This window comes from Carassius carassius, chromosome 20 (genome assembly GCF_963082965.1).
Source record: "Carassius carassius chromosome 20, fCarCar2.1, whole genome shotgun sequence".
Taxonomy (NCBI): domain Eukaryota; kingdom Metazoa; phylum Chordata; class Actinopteri; order Cypriniformes; family Cyprinidae; genus Carassius; species Carassius carassius.
This window is the reverse complement of record NC_081774.1, coordinates 18424024-18449372: the sequence shown is the minus strand read 5'-3', so window position 1 is coordinate 18449372 and position 25349 is coordinate 18424024. Positions and strand designations below refer to the sequence as shown.

At 40.2% G+C, this 25349-nt stretch overlaps 1 protein-coding gene across 3 annotated transcripts in view; it reads left to right on the top strand.

Annotated features, from left to right (window-relative positions):
• Positions 1 to 959: 959 nt before the first annotated feature.
• Positions 960 to 25349, top strand: part of LOC132096576 (chromodomain-helicase-DNA-binding protein 7-like) — a 60848-nt gene continuing 36458 nt past the window's right edge. Inside the window, exons 1-2 of one of the 3 annotated variants that reach the window (XM_059502018.1) lie at positions 960 to 1224; positions 23029 to 25016. In XM_059502018.1, coding sequence (XP_059358001.1) covers positions 23205 to 25016 — 1812 coding nt within the window. In that variant the 5' untranslated portion in view covers positions 960 to 1224; positions 23029 to 23204. The remainder of the gene's footprint in view (positions 1225 to 23028; positions 25017 to 25349) is intronic. The other 2 variants (XM_059502019.1, XM_059502020.1) reach the window with 2 other exon arrangements.

Genomic DNA, 25349 nt, shown 5'->3' with positions numbered 1-25349 from the left:
AAAACACGGACATACGGACAGTGTTCTATGATAAAATACAGCAGATCCATCAGACATTTGAAACTCTTCCGAACCAGGAGAAACTGCCGTATCTGTTAGGAGAACACAAGAACTGCTGTGTGTTTGCTGCTCAATATGTGTCTGCCTGTCATGATATTAGAGAAAACACTCAACCTGCCCCGATCTGATGTTTCCATCACATGTAGATTATGTTATGCCATATTACTGTATTGTATTACTTAGATGTATATTTTGCCTCTGTAAATCTAATACCATATTCTATTTTATTTTATTTCTAACTTATACATTCACATACACTAATTCACTTTGCACTACATGGTTAATACTTTTTATATATTTTATTATTACTATTATTCTTTTTCTCTCTGTAAATACATATGTGCACTATTTGTAAGCAGCCCAGCTGCAACTGCTTTGGCAATACAAATGTACAGTTTTTGTCATGCCAATAAAGCACACCTAAATTTAAATTGAAATTGATTGGCTGGTTATCGAGACAGGTAAATTCCGCTTGGATATGGTTGCGTATAATTGTTCTAATGGCTAGGCAAGTTTGTTTATATAGCACATTTCATATACTATGAGAATTCAAGTGCTTTACATAAAATAAACTTTAATAATTGTAAAGTTGTGAATGAAAAAGCAAACACAGTATATTAATTGTCTTGTTTAGTTGCTTTTAACTGATAAAGAAAAATTATTCACAGAAGGCCAATACGAGCCATTTCAATATTATTATCTATTATGTTAGATAAAACATAAACGTTATAAAGTTAGAAAAACTCGAAATACTGAATGAAAATATTAAGGAATTTGTCCACGAAAACTGCATTATCGAAACAATACGTTTCACATTTTTTTATATAAAGACCTAGAAAAGCACTTGCGTCACAGCCCGGCGAGGTCACTCACGCGCACGCATGTTTATCCAGCAAGTCATGCACGCGCCCCCTGTCTGTGGAAGGTGAGCGAGTGCTAGAGTCTAGAGGAGAGGACACGATCCTGGATCGATCGGATTAAACTCGAATTGAGCGAAATTAACACAAAGGAGAGAAGCAGAGTCGGCGAGGACGGGACGCTGAGACGCCGACTTCACCGAAACTATTTGAATTTCGAGAGTTATTCGCATATTTAAACGGATTTTCGGGATAACCGAAGAGGAGTTAATTGGTGAAAACCCTAAACTGACCCGCGTTGAGTAGGGTAAGGAATCGCTTTTCTTTAACGATACAATATGAATCCACAAATTTTATCAGTCGAACACAAACTTATAAGTTAGTTTAAAACGTTTTTACAATTGTTGTACAAATATACCCGTACTTTCATTGTGAGGAAAGTGTTTTTGAGCGTACATTTAACTTGTTTTCTACCACGGTGGTACCCGTGGTTTAAACAGTGTTTTAAAACGGCGAAAAGTTGTTTAAATCCAAACCTTCACAGGAAAAACTGAAACAGAACTCTATTTTTTTACGTTTCTTTGTATTTTAACTTATCGAAGAATCTCAAAGTAGCTCGAGCACATGCTAACATTAGCTCTTTTAGCTCAAGCGCACTGCATTGTATAGAGCCGCACTGATCCCTATAGGAGTGGAAGCGAGAAATATGTTAGTTAAATTGCGTACACGCAATTCATTCAATTTAAGGTCTAAAACAACACTTGTATTCTTTATATCCTTCACGAATGAATACATTTTGTTTTTTTCAAAATCACAAAGTGAGCGTTCGGTAGCAAGCTAATTGTTGAGACACGAGGTGGTTTGAGCGTAGAGGTGAATCATTGGCCGAACTGAACGAGGGAGATCCCCGACCCCTCGTACCAACGATTTCTCTCAAACATAGTTTTCAAGCGCACAAAACTGCTGGCGAGGATAACATTAAAGTTGTCGTGCTTGCGGTTTTCGCTTGTGACCCTGGACGAGACTCGAAAGGGTATGTGGAAACAGAAAGTCGACTCGGAAAGTGCGCTCGTCCGAAGGACAATATACGGTAGATACCGGCGAAGGTTGCTTGAGACCAGATGGTCATTCTCTCATTTTTATTTAATTATTCGTTTATATGAGTTATGGCTCTTGTGTGTTTTACTACGAACAATTCATAGATGTGGCTTGTTTTCTGGGCTGGGGAATGTTGTATTTCCTACGGTTTGGTCTGCTGTGAGCAGTGCGCTGGAGACGCAGAGGTAATGAGCTTCTGGGAAGCGGCCGATCTGCTTTAGGACACGGACAGCGTCGACTTCATTGTCTCACAACAAGCTAACTAGCTAGCTGGACACAAGTCATCTCGCATTTCTTTTGTCCCCTTTGCCCCTCAACAGGTAGACGGTGTTTAAAGGGAGGGGGGATTGGACGACACTGTATTTGAGGGGAACTGAAAAAATGCACCTGGTTTATTATCGGACGAGTTTCCGTGTTTTCAAAAGTTTTCAATTTTGTTCATCTCGTACTATGCGCGAAGTCGAACAGGTTTTAGTATCTATTTTTTTATATTAAACCTCGCACGAAACTTGAAAAGCACCTGCTTCGTTTAAAACATTGTGACTCCAGGGAGATAAAGCTAACTTATAATTTATTCTGTAGTGTTTTTGATGCCCTTTTACACGCGCACCGTTTTTGTCGTTTCAATTAACTTTTATTAGATCTTTTTTGTTTTTATAAAGCTACATGAAACACTGTTTTCAGCTAACAATCTAACAAATACACGTTTGAAGATGGTATCGTCGTTGTCTCGCTGCCTCTCAAGTCTTTAACCTAAGATGGCAGCTTTAATGTGTGTCAGTCCACTCTGAGCAGATATGAAGCCGGTCTGTCGGAGCAGATGTGAGACTGCTTTGTAGTCGCTTTGGGCTTTTCATCTCGCTTGCCTTTTCGTGTGGTTGCCGGGGCTTGTTTACTAGTTGCATCAAATCGAAAAGTCAAGTGCCGGTTCCTCTTTTGTCCTCAGAGAAAAGTTTGAATCCAACATGTTGTTCCAGTACACATTTCGTATCTAGTGCAAAGTCGCTTATAACGCGTAACTTCGCCCTTACCAAAATCCTGCAGTGATTTCAGAGAAAAAAATTATTTGCGCGAGTTACAAAAGCTTCAGGATTGCATTTCGTGTTCAGAGAAATTCTAATCGATTTAGTATATTTAACTTTTTATTGTACTAGCGGGATAGTGGCTTAGTTCTCATAACCATTTTTTTTAGCACTTTAAACGAACTATAAGGAGATGTTTTCATTTTGTTTATAGATGTCTCAGCCAAATGTAACTTTATTTGTATTAATTTGTGTAACTTTATTTGTATGAATTTTATGCTTTAATTAGATTTAAAAAATTAGTTTTGTGACAATGCAAGTATGATTGCATATTTAGCTGAATGTAGTTTATAATCAAGTTCATTGTCTATAGACTCATGTTAATGATAAATAGTGTTGTTTTGGTAGCGGTATGCTTTACCTTGGCCTTTAGACACCTTACTGCTACAGCTTTGAACCAAATAAAATATGTGGATTCATATCCTTAGTATGTGCCTGAATGAAACTTCAAAAAGTCTCCTGTGTGCATTGATGCAATAAACATGGAAATCAAATCCATAGTAAGTATTACAAAAACGAGTATAGATAATGTTTTAAATTTGACAAATTTTAATTTGTGCAAATCGTCCTGGTGCTAGCTAGCCACTGACTGACTGTGGCCAATCTGGAGGAGTGTGTTAGATGTGGGTCAGGCACCCGCTGCATTGACACATGCGCACACAAACACTGGTAGTGGACGGCACTTTCAAGGCTGGTATTTCAGTTATCTGACAACATGCTTTCAATCTGCGCCAGGAACAGCACCGCTGTGTGCAGGCCCTTTCCCTCCAACCCCTCCTCTCTAGTCGTGGGTTAGCAGGAGGCCTGCAGTGGCCTGTTGTGCTGCAAAACAAGCAGGCTTTTTTCCCCTTCTCGATGACCATCCCCCTCTTCCCTGCCACACAGAAGATGGAGGAACAGTTTCAGATGAATAGCTTGGAATGGATGAGTCTTCTAATATTCAAATGAGAGCTGCTGGACTTTGATGGCTGAAGTTGTTTTTCAGTGAGTTTAGATGTATACATGTTTTCTAAATTTAGGGACTTGCTGCACATGATAATTTAAGGTTATACCTAATATTTTATCCATAGGTTTTTTTTTTATAAACATTTTTTATGGGTAGAAAAAAAGTGGTGGAAATTATGTAAATTTGAGCTTCTCTGTCAGTATTTTATCAGACCTTTCAAAATGTATATAGACGCTTTCATAATAACATCCGCTGTTAATATTGGTTTTGTGCCATTTCCCCAATTTTTTTGTCAAAGCAACTTTTTCCACTCACATAACTACTTGCTGCTTAAAGCTGTATTCTCTGAATCCTCAGGCTTTTTGGTAGCAGATTTAATGTAGTAATTCCCTTCAGGTCACCTCTATGTCCCATGTGGCTACAGACAGTCATCAGAGCCTCAGGATATACAACCTTAAAATCATCAGCCAAGAGGGAATGTCAGAATGAGTTTTACACACTAATGTTGACATGACGACTTAGAATGAAATATACTAATGCAATAGCCTTCTAGATGATGAAAACATTGAAGTTTTGATTAGGGCTGCAACTAACGATTATTTTGATAATCGATTAATCTGTCGATTATTTTTACGATTAATCGATTAATCAGTTTATGTACTTATATTTTAGTTTTTTCCATTTTTCCCCCAAAGTAAATTATTAATAAAGGGTCTTTATCATTCAGCATAGATTTTTAAGAGATTTTAATAATTTTGCATTGTCATATCCTCATCACAAATATACCTGGAGTTGTTTTATTATGTGTTAGTGATCCCTTGTCAAACTCTTCTGCAATCAGAACACTGACCCATACTCTAGCAAATTTCACAAGGAGATTTCAAATGTTTTCACCATGGCAGTTCTTAGAGCTCCTAAAGTAGTTTAACATCCCAAACAAAGCTTATTAAGGGATCTTTCAGAACATATTTTCACGAAGAATAAGGATAAAACAGAATAAGATTGCAGTGCGTTGTATTTTATTATTTACTGGGAAACAGCTTTATAGCTTATGCTGTGAAATTGTAAACAATCCTTCAAAAAAAGTGCCAATGGCATGAAACCTGAATGGAACTCACAATTTAAAGTAAAATCCATCAGAAGGTTGTCCAGAAAAAACGGACACACAAAAAACCTGCTGTGTGAAAAAGAGCAGTGAATACTTAGAAAAAAAAAGTGCATTTCAAATATCTTTAAACATTTACCTCTCTCATTCAGTCATAATTAGGCTGCACGACTGAATTATGAACTGGTAAACGACAAACTGATCACAGAACATGTTTGTAAAGCTTTAAATTTTAACTGTTAAAAGGCAATGTTATCAGCTTTTACAACTAAACATTTGCAAACAACATTGTACTGGAGAATCCGCACAAATGAAAGTCTTAGGGGCCGTTCACATATCGTGCCTAAAAACGCGTGGAAAACGCTAGGCGCACCGCTTTCTCCTTCTTTCCAAAGCGCTCGTGCAGAAGCGCCCCTGAGGCGTCTGCCTTTGCTAAGCAACCATGACGTGCTCTCTCCTTGAAGACGCGGATATTTCAGCAAAGGATAAATGGATTTGCAGCTCTAAAAATCGCTTGCAGTAGCTCTGCTACTAAATTTATTTCAAAATGGGAATCCATATACAGCTATGATCAGCTGTTCCTTCATCTTGGCTGAGCTTTTAACGTTGTTACGGGAAAGGATGAAGCTGATTGGTTAGTTCTTGTCACATGACCCGCGGTGCGCTTGCCGCATTCTGAAAAGTTGAAATGTTTTTAACTCGATGCGGTGCGCACGCGCCTGGAAAAACGGGTGCGTCGTGACCGCGTCGCTTCCATTATGAGCGCGCATACTGCCCGCCTACATTGGAAATAATGAACATGAGCGCGCAAAAGACGCGATATGTGAACGGTCCCTTAAACAGTTCAGTAGTGCAGAGTTTACAAGTTAATCTTCTTTTTTGAAGGCTCAAAATAAAGTACTCCCACATCCTGCTGAATGCTGCAGAGACGCCGTTCGGTAAGCACGTGACATAAAACGAGGCCAGCTATTGGCTATTCGCTACTTCTCCTGTTGTACTGGCTGAGTAAATCCACCGGTGGCTCATTACTGCCACACTTTGGTCACCGCAGATTTGAAATAGGCACGAAATAAGCCGCTTACGGCAAATAAATTCTTTAGCAACGAATCGATGACTAAATTAGTTGACAACTATTTTAATAATCGATTTTAATCGATTAAATCGTTTCGTTGTTTCAGCTCTAGTTTTGATCTCATCATGTGTCTCCAATGTCAAATGAATACTTCAAGTATACAAAGTTTATTTATTTATTTTTTTAAGGAAGCCTTTTACTCTCAGAGTTATTTTATAAATACAGTAAAAATGTTGATTTGCTGCTTGAGAAACTTTCCTCAATGTTAAAAACTAAAAGTATGTATTTTTTCAGGATTCTTTGAATAGAAAGTTTAAAAGAATGTTTAAGCATTTATTTGAAGTAGCAGTCTTTTGTAACATTATAAATGTTTTTCTAGCTGTCAGTTTGATAATTTAAAGGCAAACTTGTTGGATACAAGTATTCAATTCAACGTATCACCTTCAGGAAATTGATATAGTTAAGCTTACTCAGTATTTTGCCCGTTTCATGGTTGTGATGATTATGCTTTAAAGCCTTTAATTGTCTTCTGCTAGAGGAGCAGTGAAGCTTCATGGCTTCTTGCCTCCGCTGACCCTCCTGCAGGTCCTCAGCTGGTACACAGACAAGTGCCAGAGGCTGACTGGGTGACAGCAGGTCTGGTCAAAGGTCTCTTTTTTTTTCTTTTCTTTTTTTTCTCTCTCTCTCCTCCAAAATCAACCTTCTCTGAGTGTCCATGACTTATAGTGCAAGCAAGCTCTTGTGTTCATTTGTGCCACTGAAATTCTGAGGTCTAACCAGTCCTTCTAATGGGTACTGCTTAAATTTGGGGTGAAATGAGTGTTGTTACATCATAGCATGTGCAGAGAACGCACAGCTCTCCCTGGGCAACAGTTTTAACCCCATATGGGTGAGCTTGCACGACACGACAAGAAAGAAACCAATCCGTTTAATTACAGCAGCATTGTGCAAAAGCACCAGTTCCCACAAATGGAGCAGCTCTGCGGCCCTAACCCCCGCTCGCTCTCCAGCTACACACCCGTCGCATCCTGTGTCACCCTCACACTGTCTTTGTGCTCAGTTACTTTCCACAGATGCACCCCCTTCAAACCCCCGCCCATGCATATAATATGGAGGTGCACCGATATAAATTATGCCCAGCTGCAGTTAAAGCTTCTGGTGGGGGTTGTTGAAGAGGGAAATGAAATGAAAGGAATGCTTCTGGAGAACATGTGCAAGGAGCTTGTTTTGAGTGCAGCCCCTCCTTTTTGCTATGATGCACACCTTGTGTATGTTAAGCTTAATCCCAGGAGACAAACTACAGGTGGCCATAGACCTGCTCTCTCTTAACAGGGTTTTAAAGCTCCCTGTGAAATGGGAAAATTGGGGAGGAAGGATTGGTTAATCAGTGACTTTCTTGCCGAGTGCATTAAAGAGACTGTCGGTGTTAATGACTGCAATCACACGCACTTGGTGGGCCTTTCCTCCCCCACTTTTTTTCCCTTTAGTCTTTTTTTTTTCAGTGCTGGTATCACAGTGCATTGCTCTTTTGGCAAGGCTACGTTGGTTGGTTTGGTTTCAGGAAAAAAACAATGCGGGTTGGTGCTCTAACACAGATGGCTGAAAACCGGCTCAGACTGCTTTTATGTTTATCGTTCTTGTCAAAAGAAGATTGTTGAATGATGAATGAAAGAGTGTGAACTTGTTCACCTTTAAAATGTGAGTCTGCATTTCAGAGAGAATGTTTTGTTTCACCCGTTACAATTAGCAAAATAACATTTTTGTTGCTTTCAGTTAACCAGATCTCCGATATGATTCTATATTGAGACTAGTGACCTTCAGTGTAACGTTCTTGCAAGATGGAAAGGATGTCAGTCTGACCTATAATGTTCATCAAATATGTATTCATAGTATAAGGTTTTATCAAACATTAATGTCTGTTTTGTTTTCCCCATGAATACCACATGTTCCTCTATATTTTGTATGTGTGGACAACCTCAGTGAGCAACTCGTAGCCAATGTGACATCAGATAATCAGTTAACAGTGTGACTGATTGGCTTTCTCACATATTGTGTAACTTAACTGTTATGAAACTGATATTGAAAAAGATAGTGAGTTGCATGAATCCCTTCCATTCGCAACTGGCAAGTGAAGTCAACGTCTAACCGATACTAGTTTAGAATCTTGTGTACCTCTTACCTCTTGTTTCTCAATGAGACTTTTTTTTTCTTCTCCATGTTATGGTCTCAGTAATTACATTTGCATGCAAGTTTAAGTCAGTTTAACTGTATTTTGTATCTTAAGTTCACTTTTGAGTCAGTCTGTAAACGGTTCAGTTTTTATGACTAACAAATAGGGATGGGCAATATGAAAAAAAAATCAAATTTTTTCAGGAATATCACGATTTTAGCATGATTCTTTGCCATGTTGGTTTTACTGTTTTGCAAGCTGTCTGAGCAGTACAGCCAAACTAATTTCCCTATTTTAAAAACAAAGCCTCATATAAATAGTGGCGCACATTAGGCCAAAGATAAAAATCTGTCATTATTTTGTTATTAAAAAATAAGAACTACATTACAAATACACACACACAAAAATGCATTGAATTTACAAAAAAAAAAAAACTGGTTGCAATCAATTTATTTTAACTACATTTAAATTTAGTTTATTAACTTTCAACTTTAAAAAAAAAAAAAATGTAGCTAAAATCATTTACAACCATTTGCCTTAAAGAATTTAGTAAATTAAATTTTCACCGTGCATAATATACAAATAAAACAAACAGTGCTTTATTGTTCACGTAGTCACAGTATGTGTATTCAGAAATAGTATTCAAGAAATGGAATTAACAAATTAAAAAATAAAACACTAAATACATACATTTTACATTGATTCATATTAAAGGGGTCATCGGATGCCCATTTTCCACTAGTTGATTTGATTCTTTAGGGCAGGGATCTCCAACCCTGCTCCTGGAGAGCTTCCATCCTGCAGACTTCAGTTCCGACCCTGCTCCAACACACCTGCCTGTAATTATCAAGAAGCCCTGAACACCTTGATTAGATGGTTCAGGTGTGTTTGATTGGAGTTGGAGTCGAAATCTGCAGGACAGGAGCTCTCCAGGATTAGGGTTGGAGACCCCTGCTTTAGGGTATTAATGAAAAGTCTGTAACGTAGTTTGTTTAAAACCTCTCAATGATAGTGTAAAACACCCTTTTTACCCCTTCAAAAACAGCTCTATCTACAGCATGCTGTTTTATTGCAAATAGCTTTAAATGCAAATAAGTTCTGCTGACCCCGACACGCTCTGGGAGATGGTAAACTTTAGCCGCATTTTAAAACTCCCTAGCTAGCACATTATAAGGAAAGGCGATTTGCAAAAATTCATTAAAAAAACCTTACAATCACTTCTTCTGGAGGTGAAGCTGGATCACAAATAATTTGTGCGAACATAGACTCATTTGGGTAGATCGGGGGCTCATTCCAGTGTTTCCCATTCATTATAGACTGTGGTGGATGGGGATTTATAGTTCTCATTATTACATAATAGTTCTTTAACATTGCGTTTCACGCTATTGTTTTGGCTTAATTATCCATCGAACTCATTAAAACCGAAAGTGTAATATGACTTATCAAGTCTGTTTGTGCTGCTTGTTTTAAAGTAGGCAGTTAATCCACAGAGCCGTAGTTCACTGACAAGCTACGCTATATCGAGTTCATTATTTAAGATTAATCGCCTTCGATAATGAACTTGATATAGCGTAGCTTGTCAGTGAACTACGGCTCTGTGGATTAACTGCCGATCCATTTGAAAGCAGGTGATGGGGATTTACTGCTAATCACGGAACCGGCTTTACTGACCAGATGCGCATTATCAAATCGTTCAATATATTGTCCAGCCCTAATCTGCATTTATCTTGTATATATTTGTTTCGGTTTCTTCTTTTGAATGGCGAATATATACTATTAATAGCTGCTGATATGAACAACTCGTTTCTCTCAGGCATGTGCCGACGCGAGGCGACAACACCGTCGGCTTTCCTCGCCGCTAGTTCTTTTGAAGTCGGCTTTGTGTGTCCCAGCCTTCAAAGCGGCTCCGTTCACAGTGACTGCAGTGAACTCTCTTATTTATTTTTATCCAGCATCATCACGTGTTCTCTGTGTGACGGTTGGTCCATGTGAATTGAATGCTTTAAACTTTAAAATTGTGATTTCAAATTACGCTGTGCTTAATGCATTTGCCCTATGTCATATTCAAATCATATTCACTGTGTTCTGTATGTAAAATGAGTGTTACCCTGGCTTTATTTGACAAATATTTATCATTTGTAAGTCGCTTTGGATTAAAGCGTCTGCTAAATGACTAAATTTAAAATGTAAATATGATTCCCAGTGCACACAAACTTCCCAGAATACTCAGTGCCCTGTCAGTTACAGTGTTTACTTCCTTTTTACTTTTTTATTTAATTTATTTAATTGTAAAAAATACTTTGCATCTAAAACATACGTATGTTTATTTTACACATTTTTTTAATCCATTGTCAAGTGATTTCAAATTTCTTAAAGGTGTCCTATTATGCTCTTTTACAAAGTCTTGATTTTGTTTTGGGGTGAATTAGAATAGGCTCTCATACTTGGTTGTTCGAAAATCACATTATTTTTCACACATTTTACATTATTACAACACCTCTCTCTCCAGTCTTGCATGAATGGCTCTAATAGTTCCTGTATCAAATTAAGGCCCACCTTCTGAAATAAGAAATGTGTTGTGATTGGTTAGCTGGGCCAGTGTTTGTTGTGATTGGTTATTTGGCCCAGTGCTTGTTGTGATTGGTTAGTTGGCCCAGTGCGTGTTGTGATTGGTTAGTTGGGACAGTGTGTGTTGTGATTGGTTAGTTGGGACAGTGTGTGTTGTTATTGACAGCACTCGTGCCTGGTTGGGAAATGTCATGCCCCTTACACCTTACTAGGGCTGGGTACCGAACTTCGATGCCTTTATGGTATCGAACGAAAAACTTAGATACTATGAGTATCGAAAAATTATTTATCTTTCAGTGCCAAATTTCGGTTCCAAAAGCCAAGCGGCCGTTTTTTTTTTTTTTTTTGCCAATCGGCTGTGTCTGTGTGAGCTTGTAACATACGTGCATGTAAGGACCTAAATTCGCCATGATTGGCTGTCCACCACCACGTGACGTGACGGGGAGGATTTCTGAAGATACTCGCAGACACACAACACAAATGTAGTTTTTTCTCAAAACGTTTCCGTTTTACAATGCCAAAGAGGTCTAAAGTGTGGCTACACTTTATAAAAGTGGATGCCGAGTCAGCAAAGTGGAACATATGCGATAAGAGTATTGCAACCAAAGCCGGCAATACCACCAATTTAATGAAGCATTTGTTTGAATGAGTGTTTTTCCCTCCCTCCCTGTCTAGTTTGGTCTACTCCATTGCATATCTTGAAACACGCCCCCTTTCACGTCATCTAAAAAAACAGAGAGAGAGAGACAGATTTATCCGGTACAGCGAATTTCTCTGAGCAGCAGGCCACTGTATACCTTCACTTAAAACATAACTGACTGTGTTTACAAGAATACTTGCAGAGACAATTATTTTGATATAATTGTGTGTATGTGTTCATTCAGAAATGACGATACGCTAAAGATGAATTCATTCTCTGTACGCGCATTGTCTGAAATGCTGCTCGCAACGCCGAACGCGCGCAAATTGTTTAAAACGCTTGAATCAGCAAGATTTAGAAACAAGTGCAAATGATCAGCTACGATCCGTTTCACCCCTTCAAGCGAGTGAACAACACAAATCAAGTTAGTAATTTTACATTACTATTCACGATAGCCCGTCGGACTGGAAAACACAATAGCCCCGGGACTTGGGGCTAATGATTTTGCGAGCCCTGCACCTCAGATCTATCCAGTTTGTGAAACACTGGTTTCCACACTGGTTTCGTTAAACAAAATAAATTATTTTAAAAGATTGACTCAAAAGAATCATCGGTTCACTAATCAAATCATATATATATCTCACATACATACATATATATATATATATATATATATATGCGCGCACGCGTGTGTGTATGCAAATTATCTTTCTGCGCTTTAAGAGCAGGAGAGATGGAGGTTTCTCCGGTAACAGCTGTAAAGCAGTGCTGACCTCACACACTGCTTTATCAGGCATTACATGCAAGATGAAATGAAAACGCCATCGAAAACTTTCTAAATACAGTCAATTACCTTCTGAAATACAGTGATATAAAAATACCTGCACCCGTTTTTGATTTTTGAAAAGTGCAGTGCTCATGTTTATTTTATGAATTCAAAGCCTTTTGGCCTTTTTCCTTTTGAAAAATCCATTTGTGGCGGTCAGTTTTGATATTGTGGCGGCCCGCTACAAATAAATCTGTAGTCTGGCTTGTTTCAGACATAGTGATAACACCCGCTGTCTTCTCTAGTGCAGCTCAACCTTGTCTTGTCCCATTCGCCGATATGTGATATCGCAAATCCTGGAAAATATGCGTTGTAGTCCAAACGAGTCATTGTAGTTTTTGAAAAGTAATTTCTGTTAAATAGAAAATCTCCTTTTGAATTGGACTTTGAGCTTTGTAACTTTGCAGATCTTTATGCTCAAACAGCAACATTACAGACTAACTAAAGTTGAAAAAGTGACAAAGCATAATAGCACCCCTTTAAATATTATTATTATTATTATTATTATTACTATTATTAATAATAACAATAATAAATTATATCAGCTATCAGCCTCCTGGCTTTGAAAGATATCGGTATTGGCTATGAAAAAAAAAAAAAACAATATCGGTCGACCACTATTTTTAATACTGTAAGGGTAGGTTTAGGTTTGGGGTAGGTGTACATGTTAATAAAGCTTCACAACACATTAATATCAGGCTGGAAGCAAAATCTGATGGTTAGCATTTTATTCTTTCAGATTATGCTACCATCTGTTTAAATGGGAGGTAGCTAAATCTGACAGGGTAGAACAAATCGTCAGAACACCGACAAGACTTTGATGCACATGCAAATAATGCACTTTTGTTATTGCGAATAAGTGCATTGTCCTGTGAGAGTAACTCTACCATCGAGTTAACATTTGATGAGAATGTATAATATAGACCAATTTGGAGTAGAAGTCACAGTTACATCACTTGCAGCTGCATGTGCATTATGGTGGCAGAAAAACACTTGGAAGTGTAGGGAAATAGGTACATTTTATGGAATAAGAGAAAAAAAATTATTGTTGTGCCTTTTGGATGTCAGAATCGGAATGCAAATAATTTTTATATAATACTGGCATCAAAGATGCCATTTGAAGCTAAGCGCAGATGGTTAAATGGACAGACTATGGATGAAACCTGCTATGATTACTAGAGCTGAAACAACGAATCAATTTAATCGATTAAAATCGATTATTAAAATAGTTGTCAACTAATTTAGTCATCGATTCGTTGCTAAATAACTTTTATTTGCCGTAAGCGGCTCATTTCGTGCATATTTCAAATCTGCGGTGACCAAAGTGTGGCAGTAATGAGCCACCGGAGGTTTTACTCAGCCAGTACAACAGGAGAAGTAGCAAATAGCCAATAGCTGGCCTTGTTTTATGTCACGTGCTTCCCGAACAGCGTCTCTGCAGCCATAGACATCATATGATGTTTATGTCTGCAGCATTCAGCGTGATGTGGGAGTACTTTACATTGAGCCTTTAAAAAAGAAGAGTAACCTGTAAACTCTGCACTACTGCACTGTTTAAGGGGACGTTCACATATCGCGTCTTTTGTGCGCTCAAGTTCGTTATTTCCAACACCGCACCGCATCGAGTTAAAAACATTTCAACTTTTCAGAATGCAGCAACCGCACCGCGGGTCATGTGACAAGAACTAACCAATCAGCTTCATCCTTTCCCGTAACAACGTTAAAAGCTCAGTCAAGATGAAAGGAACAGCTGATCATAGTTGTATATGGATTTCCATTTTGAAATAAATTTAGTAGCAGAGCTACTGCAAGCGATTTTTGAGCTGCAAATCCATTTATCCTTTGCTGAAATTTCCGCGTCTACAAGGAGAGAGCACGTCATGGTTGCTTAGCAAAGGCAGACGCCTCAGGGGCGCTTCTGCGCGAGCGCTTTGGAAAGGAGAAAGCGGTGCGCCTAGCGTTTTCCACGCGTTTTTAGGCGCGATTTGTGAACGGCCCCTAAGACTTTCATTTGTGCAGATTCTCCAGTACAATGTTGTTTGCAAATGTTTAGTCGTAAAAGCTGATAACATTGCTTTTTAACAGTTAACATTTAAAGCTTTACAAACATGTTCTGTGATCAGTTTGTCGTTTACCAGTTCAAAATTCAGTCGTGCAGCCTAATTATGACTGAATGAGAGAGGTAAATGTAGATATTTGAAATGCACTTTTTTTTCCTAAGTATTATTCACTGCTCTTTTTCACACAGCAGGTATTTTGTGTGTGTCCTATTTTTTTTTTCTGGACAACCTTCTGATGGATTTTACTTTAAATTGTGAGTTCCATTCAGGTTTCATGCCATTGGCACTTTTTTTGAAGAATTGTTTACAATTTCACAGCAAAAGCTATAAAGCTTTTTCCCAGTATATAATAAAATACAATGCACTGCAATTTTATTCTGTTTTATCCTTATTCTTCGTGAAAATATGTTCTGAAAGATTCCTTAATATGCTTTGTTCGGGATGTTAAACTACTTTAGGAGCTCTAAGAACTGCCATGGTGAAAACATTATTTGAAATCTCCTTGTGAAATTTGCTAGAGTATGGGTCAGTGTTCTGATTGCAGAAGAGTTCGACAAAGGATTACTAACACAATAAAACAACTCCAGGTATATTTTTGATGAGGATATGACAGTGCAAAATGGTTAAAATCTCTTAAATCTATGCTGAATGATAAAGACCATTTATTAATAATTTACTTGGGGGAAAAATGGGAAAAACTAAAATATAAGTACATAAACCGATTAATCGATTAATCGTAAAAATAATCGACAGATTAATCGATTATCAAAATAATCGTTAGTTGCAGCCCTAATGATTACTCTACTTTTAAAGCATATATTTGATTTAAACAATAGGTCTATATAATATTCATATAGGGGACATTGTATTAGCCCTACAGTTAAAAATACATGCATGAAATACAGTTTAAACCTATAACATTTGACCTTTTCTCACAATTTACATTTTCTTTTTTTCTAGTTCATATCCCCTAGTTCATTCTTGATTCAACTCAACAATTGTGAATTTGTAAAATATGAGGGGAAAAAAGCCAGAAGTGTGGGTTTATAAACTAAAAAGAATGATGAGTTTTATATAAACCCAGAATAATTTATTTTTATTCCATGATTTGAATAGACTGCTGCATTAACTGTTATTCACTGTTTGCAAACAGTGAAATTGTTCTATATTGATACGGCAACGCCAGAACTGCAGCTGATAGAATGTGCTCTGTAGCACAATACCATGATAGTTCTTCAAAAGCAGATTGTGGAGACATTTTTATAAAAATCGTCCTATCACACAACCCCTTCTAACAAACCAAGATAATGCTGTTGTAGCTTTTTGACTAAACTTTGTCCATTATCCATGCACATTTATTAGACTACAGTTAATTATATAAATTCTAAATTTTATATTTGATTTTGTCCATGTCATGTGTATATATGAGGATGAACACTAGCTTAAAAGCAAAAAGCTGCCGTACTTTGTAACTGCTTAAGTAAACCTGCTCATTGTCATAGAAATGGACTGAGAAGTCCGAATTGACCAGATCACATGATCAGCACGGTGGCTCTAAGAATACTCCAGTTATGATTTGCCAGCATGAGTTATTCTCAATGAGGGGGTCGGGAATTGTGGCAATAACTTGACCCTGATTGGACCTTTGTTGAGATGTATTATGCAGCACAGTTGTCGCACAGTAAACCACACTTTTCACATGCTCTAGGCTTTTTACTAGAGCCCAACCGATATATTGGCCGGCCGATATTATCGGCCGATATAAGCTAATTGCATTTAAATCGGCATCGGCATTTATAACGGCCGATGAAACATGAGAAACAGAGTCTCATGCTTCACTCATGTTATGAGTGTTGCATAGTGTGCCCACCAGAGGAAGCTCTGCAGCTCCAGAGTTAACAACAGCGCCAGAAATTCACTACAGAAGAAAGCGATCAGCCAAGCCACGGAGATGTACTGTTTTGACGGTGAGTCTGTCATTCGTCATGTGAAATGATTGTAGATTTACTTCATACCCTGTATATAAAAACTGTGTGGTAGTTCTAGCTAACGGTCCTATCATTATCACTTCTAAATATTCTGTAACATCACTTACAGCCGCTAATGCATTGCTATATTAGATTAGCCACAAAGCTAATACCATGTTTATCAGTGGAAGAGCGCAAACGTTAATAGGAGGTCAAACTATAACGTTAGCGTTTAACTTATTCTTATTCTATTGCGGTGTGTTTCCCACATAATGACCGCGTAATTGGGCCTTTCACACAGGACGCGGTATGCACGGCGCTTGCCGTTGGGTTCAGCGTTGCCCTTCAGATACAACGCGATTTGCGCTGCGCTCCGCTGTGGCGTAGGCGGAGTTTTAAAAACGTTTAGCGGGAGCTCTTTCATAGTCTGTTGTTCCTCCTTTCGGTCAGCAGCCAACATGTATCTGTCCCGTTGTAAAAAGCGAGCAATAGCGCTAGTCCTGCTGATGAGAATTAAGAGAGAAGCAAGGAAGAAGAGGCTACCCTCAGTAGAGCTTAGATCGGGCCCAACAAATCAAGCCCGACCCTGCCCGAGCACGTTGTGTCCGAGCCCGGCCCGGCCCGGCCCAACACGTTCACTGTAATTATGAGCCCGAGCCCGATTTAAACCCGACCATTTGTAATATGTGGGCCGTTATAACCAGGGGCGGCGCCAGATTTTATTTTTTTTTACCGCAGGTGCTGCTGTGCTAGATCATTTAGGCTACGGGGGAGCTGCGCAGTTATATATATATATATATATATATATATATATATATATATATATATATATATATATATATATATATATATATATATGCGTGCCGCATTTAATGCACGAGACAAAGCCAACACATATGTTGTCACTCCCCACGACTAGTTTAAAATGTTTCCATACCTCCGATTTTCCTCCAGACTTGCTCAAAGTTAATTCTCCTGTTTTAATTTTTTTCTTTGCTTCTTCAAGCTCCATGTTGCACTTATTCTACTGAATAGTACAGCACGCACAGCAGGTGTGATGCATCACGCATGCGAGACTGCGAGTGGACGAGACGCTGCGCATGACACGTGACGTGCTTTATCAAGGGGCCGACCCGACCCGGCCTGAGGATGGTGGCGGGAAATATCGGCCTGGCCCGCGGGTCGGGCTCGGGCAGAGAATCTAAGCTCTAACCCTCAGGTCCAGAGAACAGTTTTGTGAATTCAGGCTGGTTACGTTACTCTAACGCTAATATAGCTTCCTTTTTAGCAGGCCCCTTAAATGCTTGCTATTAACTTGTTTGAAGGTGGTTCTTCTCAAAATTGACAGCGGTGTGTTCATGACACTTACGTTAACCATTCAACTTCGAATTGATTCCGTAATCTTCCGGTAACAGTAGGCTAACTTTATGTTCGCCAACGCATGATGATGTTTTGATTCAGACTGCACAAAGAGAAGAGGAGAAGATATACGGGTCTGTTGTGAATGTGTCTGTGAGAGCAAATATAGTGTAGTTACAGTGACTACAGTAGGTGCGTCAGAAATGATTAAACCAGAGGGGACATGTAAATAAATGTGAGCTGAACAAGCTTTTTTTTTTTTTTTACTTTTTTTTTTTACATATTGTTTCAAAGCAGCTTTACAGACATAACAGGAAAATGTTGAAATAATATTGTTAAATATAAGTAGGTAATACCTATTGCTTGACAAATAAAAAATATATATATATTTCTCATTTTTGCCTATGTAGGAGATCCCAGTTTATTATTATTATAATTCTAATGATGACATGAGTAATGATACATGGTGATATTATTAATACACATGCTTATTCTTTCTATGTCTCTCTTTCAGCCTACAGATGGCTGAAAAAGGTGAATGCTGTAGCAGCAAAGTGTGGGACTACTTCTGCAAATACTTTAACTTTAGTATTATAATTTATTTACAGTAAACACACAGACTGTTAAAACCAGCTTCAACTGGAAGAAAGTAAAAGTGTTAAATGTTTAAAACCAGACTGTTTTTTGATCATTAAAAAATATATACTTTTGATGTGCAATTGTTTAGTCATTGAGACTGTAATCTAAGCCTTTTTTTAACATAATCCCTTCTGGAAAATGGTTTATACAGCCCACATACATAGAACAGGCAGATATTTTGCTATTGAATGTTGTGTAAGTGCAGTTTATAGGAAATGGGTCTAATATCCAGATTATTTTTAAAATCAAAATATCGGCTTATAAATCGGCTCTTTTCGAGTTAATATCGGCATCGGCTCCCAAAAATCCATATCGGTCGGGCTCTACTTTTTACCCTATATATCTTAGGCTATGAATCACTGGCAACATTACAATATCCTCCAGTGATTTCAGAGTATTTGTTACCCAGTACATTGTTTTAAAATCGTACATCGTAACTCAGAATTTCAAGATTTAAAGACAGATTATGACTGTACAATGGTGTTATTCCTCATTTATCACAGCTTTAATATGGCAGTGCATGGTTTTTAAAAGCCAAAATTGCTTTTCTTACAGAATTGATTGGTGCAAACAAACCAGAGTGCCTCTGCTTCCTCTAAAGAAGTCATGTCAAACTCCATTTCTGGAGAGCCGCAGCTCTGCAACGGTTTAGCTCCAACTAGCTCCAACTCACACCTGCTTGGAAATTTCTAGTAATCCTGAAGCCCTTGATTAGCTGAATCAAGTGTGTTTGATTATGGTTGGAACTAAACTCTGCAGGGGTGCAGCCCTCCAGGAACTGAGCTTGACATCCCTGCAAGGGATCACAATGTAATTTACTATTTCATAGATGGTGATCTTGTCTTTTTCTAGAACTTGTTCTGTCAAAATGTTTATTTTCCTAGGCTTCTTGTTTCTTTTCAGGACCAGAACAATCTAAACAACTTTTACAAATCCAGCACTAAAATTTTACTTAACTTTTTTTTTTTTTTACCTTTACTAGTTAAACCATTTCCATTAGTCTTTTATCTTAGAGGATTCAAATAGTGTACAATAGCTTAAATGTGTTTTTGACGTGACCAGGTTATTTTACTGATGTTATGTGTGCTTGTGGTTGTAATTGGCTGCATCTTTACCTCTTGTTGTGCCGTCTGGTCAGGGGCAAGTCTGGCCACTAACTTGCTGCGGTTACGCTGTGAGTAACGGTGTACGTCAAAATGCTCTTGCTCTATGGCTTGTGCTCCTTCTGAAGGGTGTGGTGCTCCAGAAGGAGCTGTTTTGGCACTCCGCCACATCTGTCACTCTCCGAAGAGAATTGGGTGAACGGTCAGCCTGCCAGCTTAGACACCAAATCTGATCATAGGGATTCAAATTTGCAGCTTTTGGCATGGCTCTGTAGGATCTCCCACCCTCCCCCGCAGATGCAGAAAGAGTAGCCTAGTACTCTCGTGAATGGGGACTGATTTATGGCTGTGGTGTTTAGACTCCTCTTCCTGCTCTTAACTAGAGCTGCGAGGAGATTAAATCTGTGGCACTGTCATTCACAGGCAGACATCTTTCCTCCTTATGATCACTCCTCCTATTAAAATGTTTCTCAACACCAAAAGGAATATTTTTTTCAAGAATCAATTACCCGTAAAAGCTTAGTTTGTCTTCAGAACATTTTTGATGAAAACCGGGAGGCTTTAGTCTGTCCCATCGACTGATGGGTAGCATGGGTCACATCAGAACAGACTGAATGCATGCAGGGTACGCTCTTCTGTGTCAGCCGTGCTGCACGGATTTGCTGTTTTCGTTCAAATCAAAGCATAAACAAACATAGAAAATGTATCCTTGTGTCGTGGCTTACAAAAAAAAAAAAGCACGAGACACAGAGGAGACAAATTGTTGAAGTTATTTTTGTTTTGTTCGTGTACAAAGTATTCTCGTCACTTCATAACGTTCCAGTTGAGTCACTGATGGCTGATTGACTATTCTGACAATTTCTTTCATACTTTGCTGGTTCTTGACAGTGTAATTTACTAGGCAGTCAATGGGACAGTCACAAACCTCCAGGTTTTCATCCAAAATATCTTAAATTGTGTTCCGAAGACAAAAGTAACTTATATGGGTTTGGAACGACATGGAACGACATGAACGACCTCAAAGAGATGCCTTGCTTTTTCCTTATCAATGGAATGAATATTTGTTCTGGTGTAGGGCTGGGCGATATATCGAATATTAGCGATAATATCGGAATAATTTTGACGACGATGTACAATTTGAATATATCGGGAATATCGAATATTTCAAATTCAAGCATACTTTCCCAAAAGAACGCGCCGAATGTCCAAAAAAGGAACCTGTAACTGCTGACTGCTCTACGCCCCTCTACTACGAGAGCTGTAATGATAGCGGTTGCCAGATAACAAGAGTTTAAATCTCCCAATCAGAGCTCCACTGTTACAAGGATACTTTTTCTGCCCGGTGTTTGCTTATTTTAAGCAATCTGGCAACCATGCGCACGTGCTCACTCCTCATTGCGGAAGAGCCGCTGACGATAATCTGAAAACACTAACAAGCTGGAATTGAGCGATCTAATGAAAGCGTCGTTCAGCCGGTCTGTGTTCTGTCGTGAGATTTCAACTATATTGTTTGCATTTGTGATCGCAAAATAAATGCACTTACTCGACCACTGATGTTTGAATAGAGAAACATAGGCTATGGCCATTTGGAATTACTATTGGGGAATTTCACTGATATGTTTACCAGTTTCCATAATATAGACAGAGAGGATGCAAAAGTCTTTGGTATTCATTTATATATATTTATATATAAGAAATAGCTATGTGCTTCAGCAACTAGCTCCCCATCTAAGAGGGTTTTTAGTGTCAGTAGGAACATAGTTTCATGCCACAGAGCTTCTCTTAAAACCACAGACAGTTGACAGACTTGTGTTCTTAGCTTAAAAACTTGTTAAAAAATTAAAATAAAATACTTATCCCAGTTGCATAGTTTAAATTGTGAATTGCATGCACTAAAAAGTTGACAGAATGCACTTTCTGTAACTGTTACTTAATTTGCACTGCTTCAGATACATATAGGCCTACATGTATTCATTAATAAAAAGCAGTAAGTGATCTCTTGGTCTAGATTTTTTAACTGCTTAAATTAGCTGTTTAATCTAAATGTTTTTTTTTTTTTTATGGGCAAAAGAAAATCATGTTTTATTTTTTATTATTTAAATGCAAACATATCGAGATATATATCGAATATCGTAAAAATGTTTACTATCGTGATATAATTTTTTTTTGTATATCGCCCAGCCCTATTCTGGTGTACGGGTTTTGGTGAAGTTGTGTACGTCGGTAACATTTATTTGCTTTGTGTGGTTTGTATCAGTGACTGTATACTACAGTATTGCCTTACAGGAAGTCTTGACTCCTGCCATGCTGCATGACCACTAGCTCTTTGTGAAGTTTAGTTTTACTCTCTTGAATCCCTAGTTTACGGCCAGAAAGGTTTTTTTTTTATTTTATTTTTTTATTTTTATTTTTGGTCTCTTATTTGTTGTCAAAGTGCTGTATAGCAATGAACTGTGAAGTTTCATGTCCTCAGAACCTTTGTGGCACAGGTTCTATACTTTTTTTTTTTTAAATTAAGGATGCCTAAAAGGCAATATGATGAAACTTGTTTTTCAATGTGGCTCTTTGATCCTTAGATTAGGCTGGTCAGTATAGATTTTCACCAGGGTAGTTTTAGCAGCCATGTGGAGAGGTTTAGAGAAAGGGGAAAATTGGGGGTTGGGTGAAGGAGGAACTGGATTGAGGAGCTTGAGACGGGGGGTGGAAAATTTTTCCTGTGGGGTAGCTGAAGTTGAGGCGACGCATTCCTCACCCACTCCCCGCTAATATATGCGTAACACCCCCTACATGTGCATATTCACTCACTAACTCATATACGCACATGGAGGTAGTTGTGGTTGAGTAGGACATCTTAGCAGGCCACATTTTCCCCCACCCTTGCCTGGTTTATCTCACATCTACATAATTCCCCCTGCTCATCTGATTACCTCACACTTGGGACAAGCTGGTTAGGTATGCAAAGTGTGTATGAATTTACACCTTGCTCATACTCCTTAAATGCTTCAGAAATGCACAAATGCAGGCGGCAACAGGGCTGCTTTTAAGACTTGGCTTCAGCAGGTGGGCCGCCTGCTTGTGTTTCTACATCTGCCTACTCGGTCTGGCAGCTGCTGTTGTTTAACTACCACTGCTTCTGCTGCTGTCTCACTCTAAACTCCTTTGTTCTTTCCCCACCATCAACGAATTGTAAAGAATGAATGAATTTAGGCTCGGTGTCTGTGTTGGCCCTTTTGTTTGAAAGCAGAAGGAACAGAGGGTGGGGGCTGGGATCAAAGGTTGGCAAAGAGTCAGTTACAACTGATTTAACTGCAAAAAAAAAAAAATCTCACCACCCTTCAGCTGCTCTTGTATCTCTCAACAGCTGTGACTCACTGGCTGAAAATTTCATAAAGAATGGTTAAAGTGAACAAAATGGGCTTGCTTTCACCTAGAGCTATTTGTGTTAATACTCCTTCTCTCTCGCTCTTCCTCTCCAGGTCCTGTAACCTGACTTTGCCTGACGCTGCGTTCTCTGAGAGAATTAAGGAAATATGGAGTGACATGCTGCAGATTAGTTAGCGGATTAGCGGCTTTGAGGACATCCACCTCTGTGTGAGCACACATTCCCTGTCCTGCTTCTGAAGCTCGGCTGCACAGCAGGAGCACTGCAGCCATGGCTGACCCAGGCATGATGAGCCTCTTCGGAGACGATGGGAATCTGTTCTCTGATGAGTTGGAGAGCCTGGGGGACTGTGGCTACCCCCAAGGTCAGTCAAATCCAATGAGTCAACAGATGCACCAAGGCTACGGGCAGCTCCCCTCTTCTCTTCACCTCTCCGCACCTGCTGTACCTGGACAGGCCAAACTTGGCCACCATTTTGACCACTTCAATCAGTATGAGCAGCCCAAGATGCATCCAATGGACCAACAGGGGGGCCGGATGATGGGGAACGGACCAGTTAATGGCATGACCTCCCCTCATTCCCTCTATCACGGTGCTCCGCCAGGTGCGGGAGGGTCTGCAGGGCATCATGTCTACTCGGGAGCACAAGGAGAAGGCCGGAGCCAGTCATTCTCAGATGGGGGAAATGCATGGGGCGCTCAAGCAATGCAGGTGCCTGATCAAGCTAGACCCACTTTCCAGCAGCAACCTCCACAAGCCTCGTCTCATCAGCATGGCCCTGCCAGACCACAGGGACATGCCCACCAAATGGGCCCTTTTATTGGCCATGGTGACTATGCCATGCATGGCCACAACCAGACGCAAACACCTCCCAGAATGAACCACTTTCCCCAAGGCCTCCCTCAGGAAGCCAATCATTTCATGGGTCACGTAGGGATGTCTCAGAATCCTGGCTTGTCGGGACCCCCAATGCGTCACCCAGGACAGCCTCCTCAGCAGCATCAGCAACCCAATCAACAATTTATCCACAGGCCTGGCCAGGGTCCAGTTCATCCGGAGTCTGTCACCAGCCACAACCCCCAGTTCCCACAAAGCCCCTCAAGGCAGCAGCAACAACAACCGCCGCAGCAGCAGGTCATGGGAGGAAGACCCCACCAAAACATGGGATATAACATGCACAACCAGCAAGTCCCTTCCAACACCGTAAACAGCTCAGGGCAGTACCCTCCCTATCCTTCGTACGGCAACCTTAATCAGGGATTAGCCAACACTTCAGGGATGAGTCCCAACTTGAGCCTTACCACCAGCAGCAACAGCAACCCTAATGTTCCCGTGACCCAGGTGCAGCGCTACCCTGCCCCAACGGGGCCCCAGCGCTACCCATCACCTGGGGCTCAACAAGGACCAATGCACCAGCAGCCCATTCATGTGAACCAAATCAACACCCAGCCTATGCATCCAGCTCAGAACCAGGGTGCAGCCCAGCAAAAGCTGCAGCAACAGCATCTACCGCCTCCACCTCAGGGATCATACAACTCCCCTCCTTCCATGTCACCCATGAGGAACCTGGCTACCCCTGCAGGCACGCCGCCTCCACAGCAGGGCCGCCCACCCAGTGCGGGTTTGGTAACCGATGTGGGCGTATTCCCTGCCGTGCCACATCAGACTCAGGGCCCAATGGCTCACGCACAGAGAGGAGCCTGCCCAATGAATGCAGCTCAGCAGCATCCCAACCAACAGCTGCCGTCGCATCCCTCACTCCCACATCCTCCACCAACCCAGATGTATGCTGCTTTGTCACCCAATCACAGGGCCACGGGCGCTCAAGGAAGACCTCCAGCAGGACCGGGTGCAAACCACACAGAGCCCCAGGACCAGAGGCTGCTTGCCCAACAAGCACAGCGCCAGCAGCTGCAGACATCCCCATTGCCTTTCCAGCTGCAACAGGTGCACACCCCTCCCTCTATTCCCCTGTCACAGACACACCTGGCTGCACACCACCAGAGCTCCCCTCCGTCTCAGCAGGCATGGGCACCTCCTCACCAGTCGCCTCCACCCATGCAGAAAGTGCCTCACATGCAGGTGAGTTGTGCAAATGAAGCATGCCTTCATTTCCATTTAAAAGTTTTTTGGAAAGTCTGTTTTGTTTAGTGGGTTGCAGAAGGCCCGTTTGAGGGTTTTTCTTAGTGGGAATGGTGCCGCCTGTGCCCCACAAGTGTGGAAATGGATTTTTACAGCTGTTTGTTTCATCCTCGCTGCATATCCTGGCCCTCCCCAAGACACAGGCGCCACAGTGCTAATCTCCTAACCCCCACCCCCCACCCCCCTTCCCATTCTGAAGGGGAAATGCTCCCTTCCTGCTCGCAGTAAGCATCACTCTCCTCCCCCGTCTGCACTCCTTCCGTTACCCTCTCG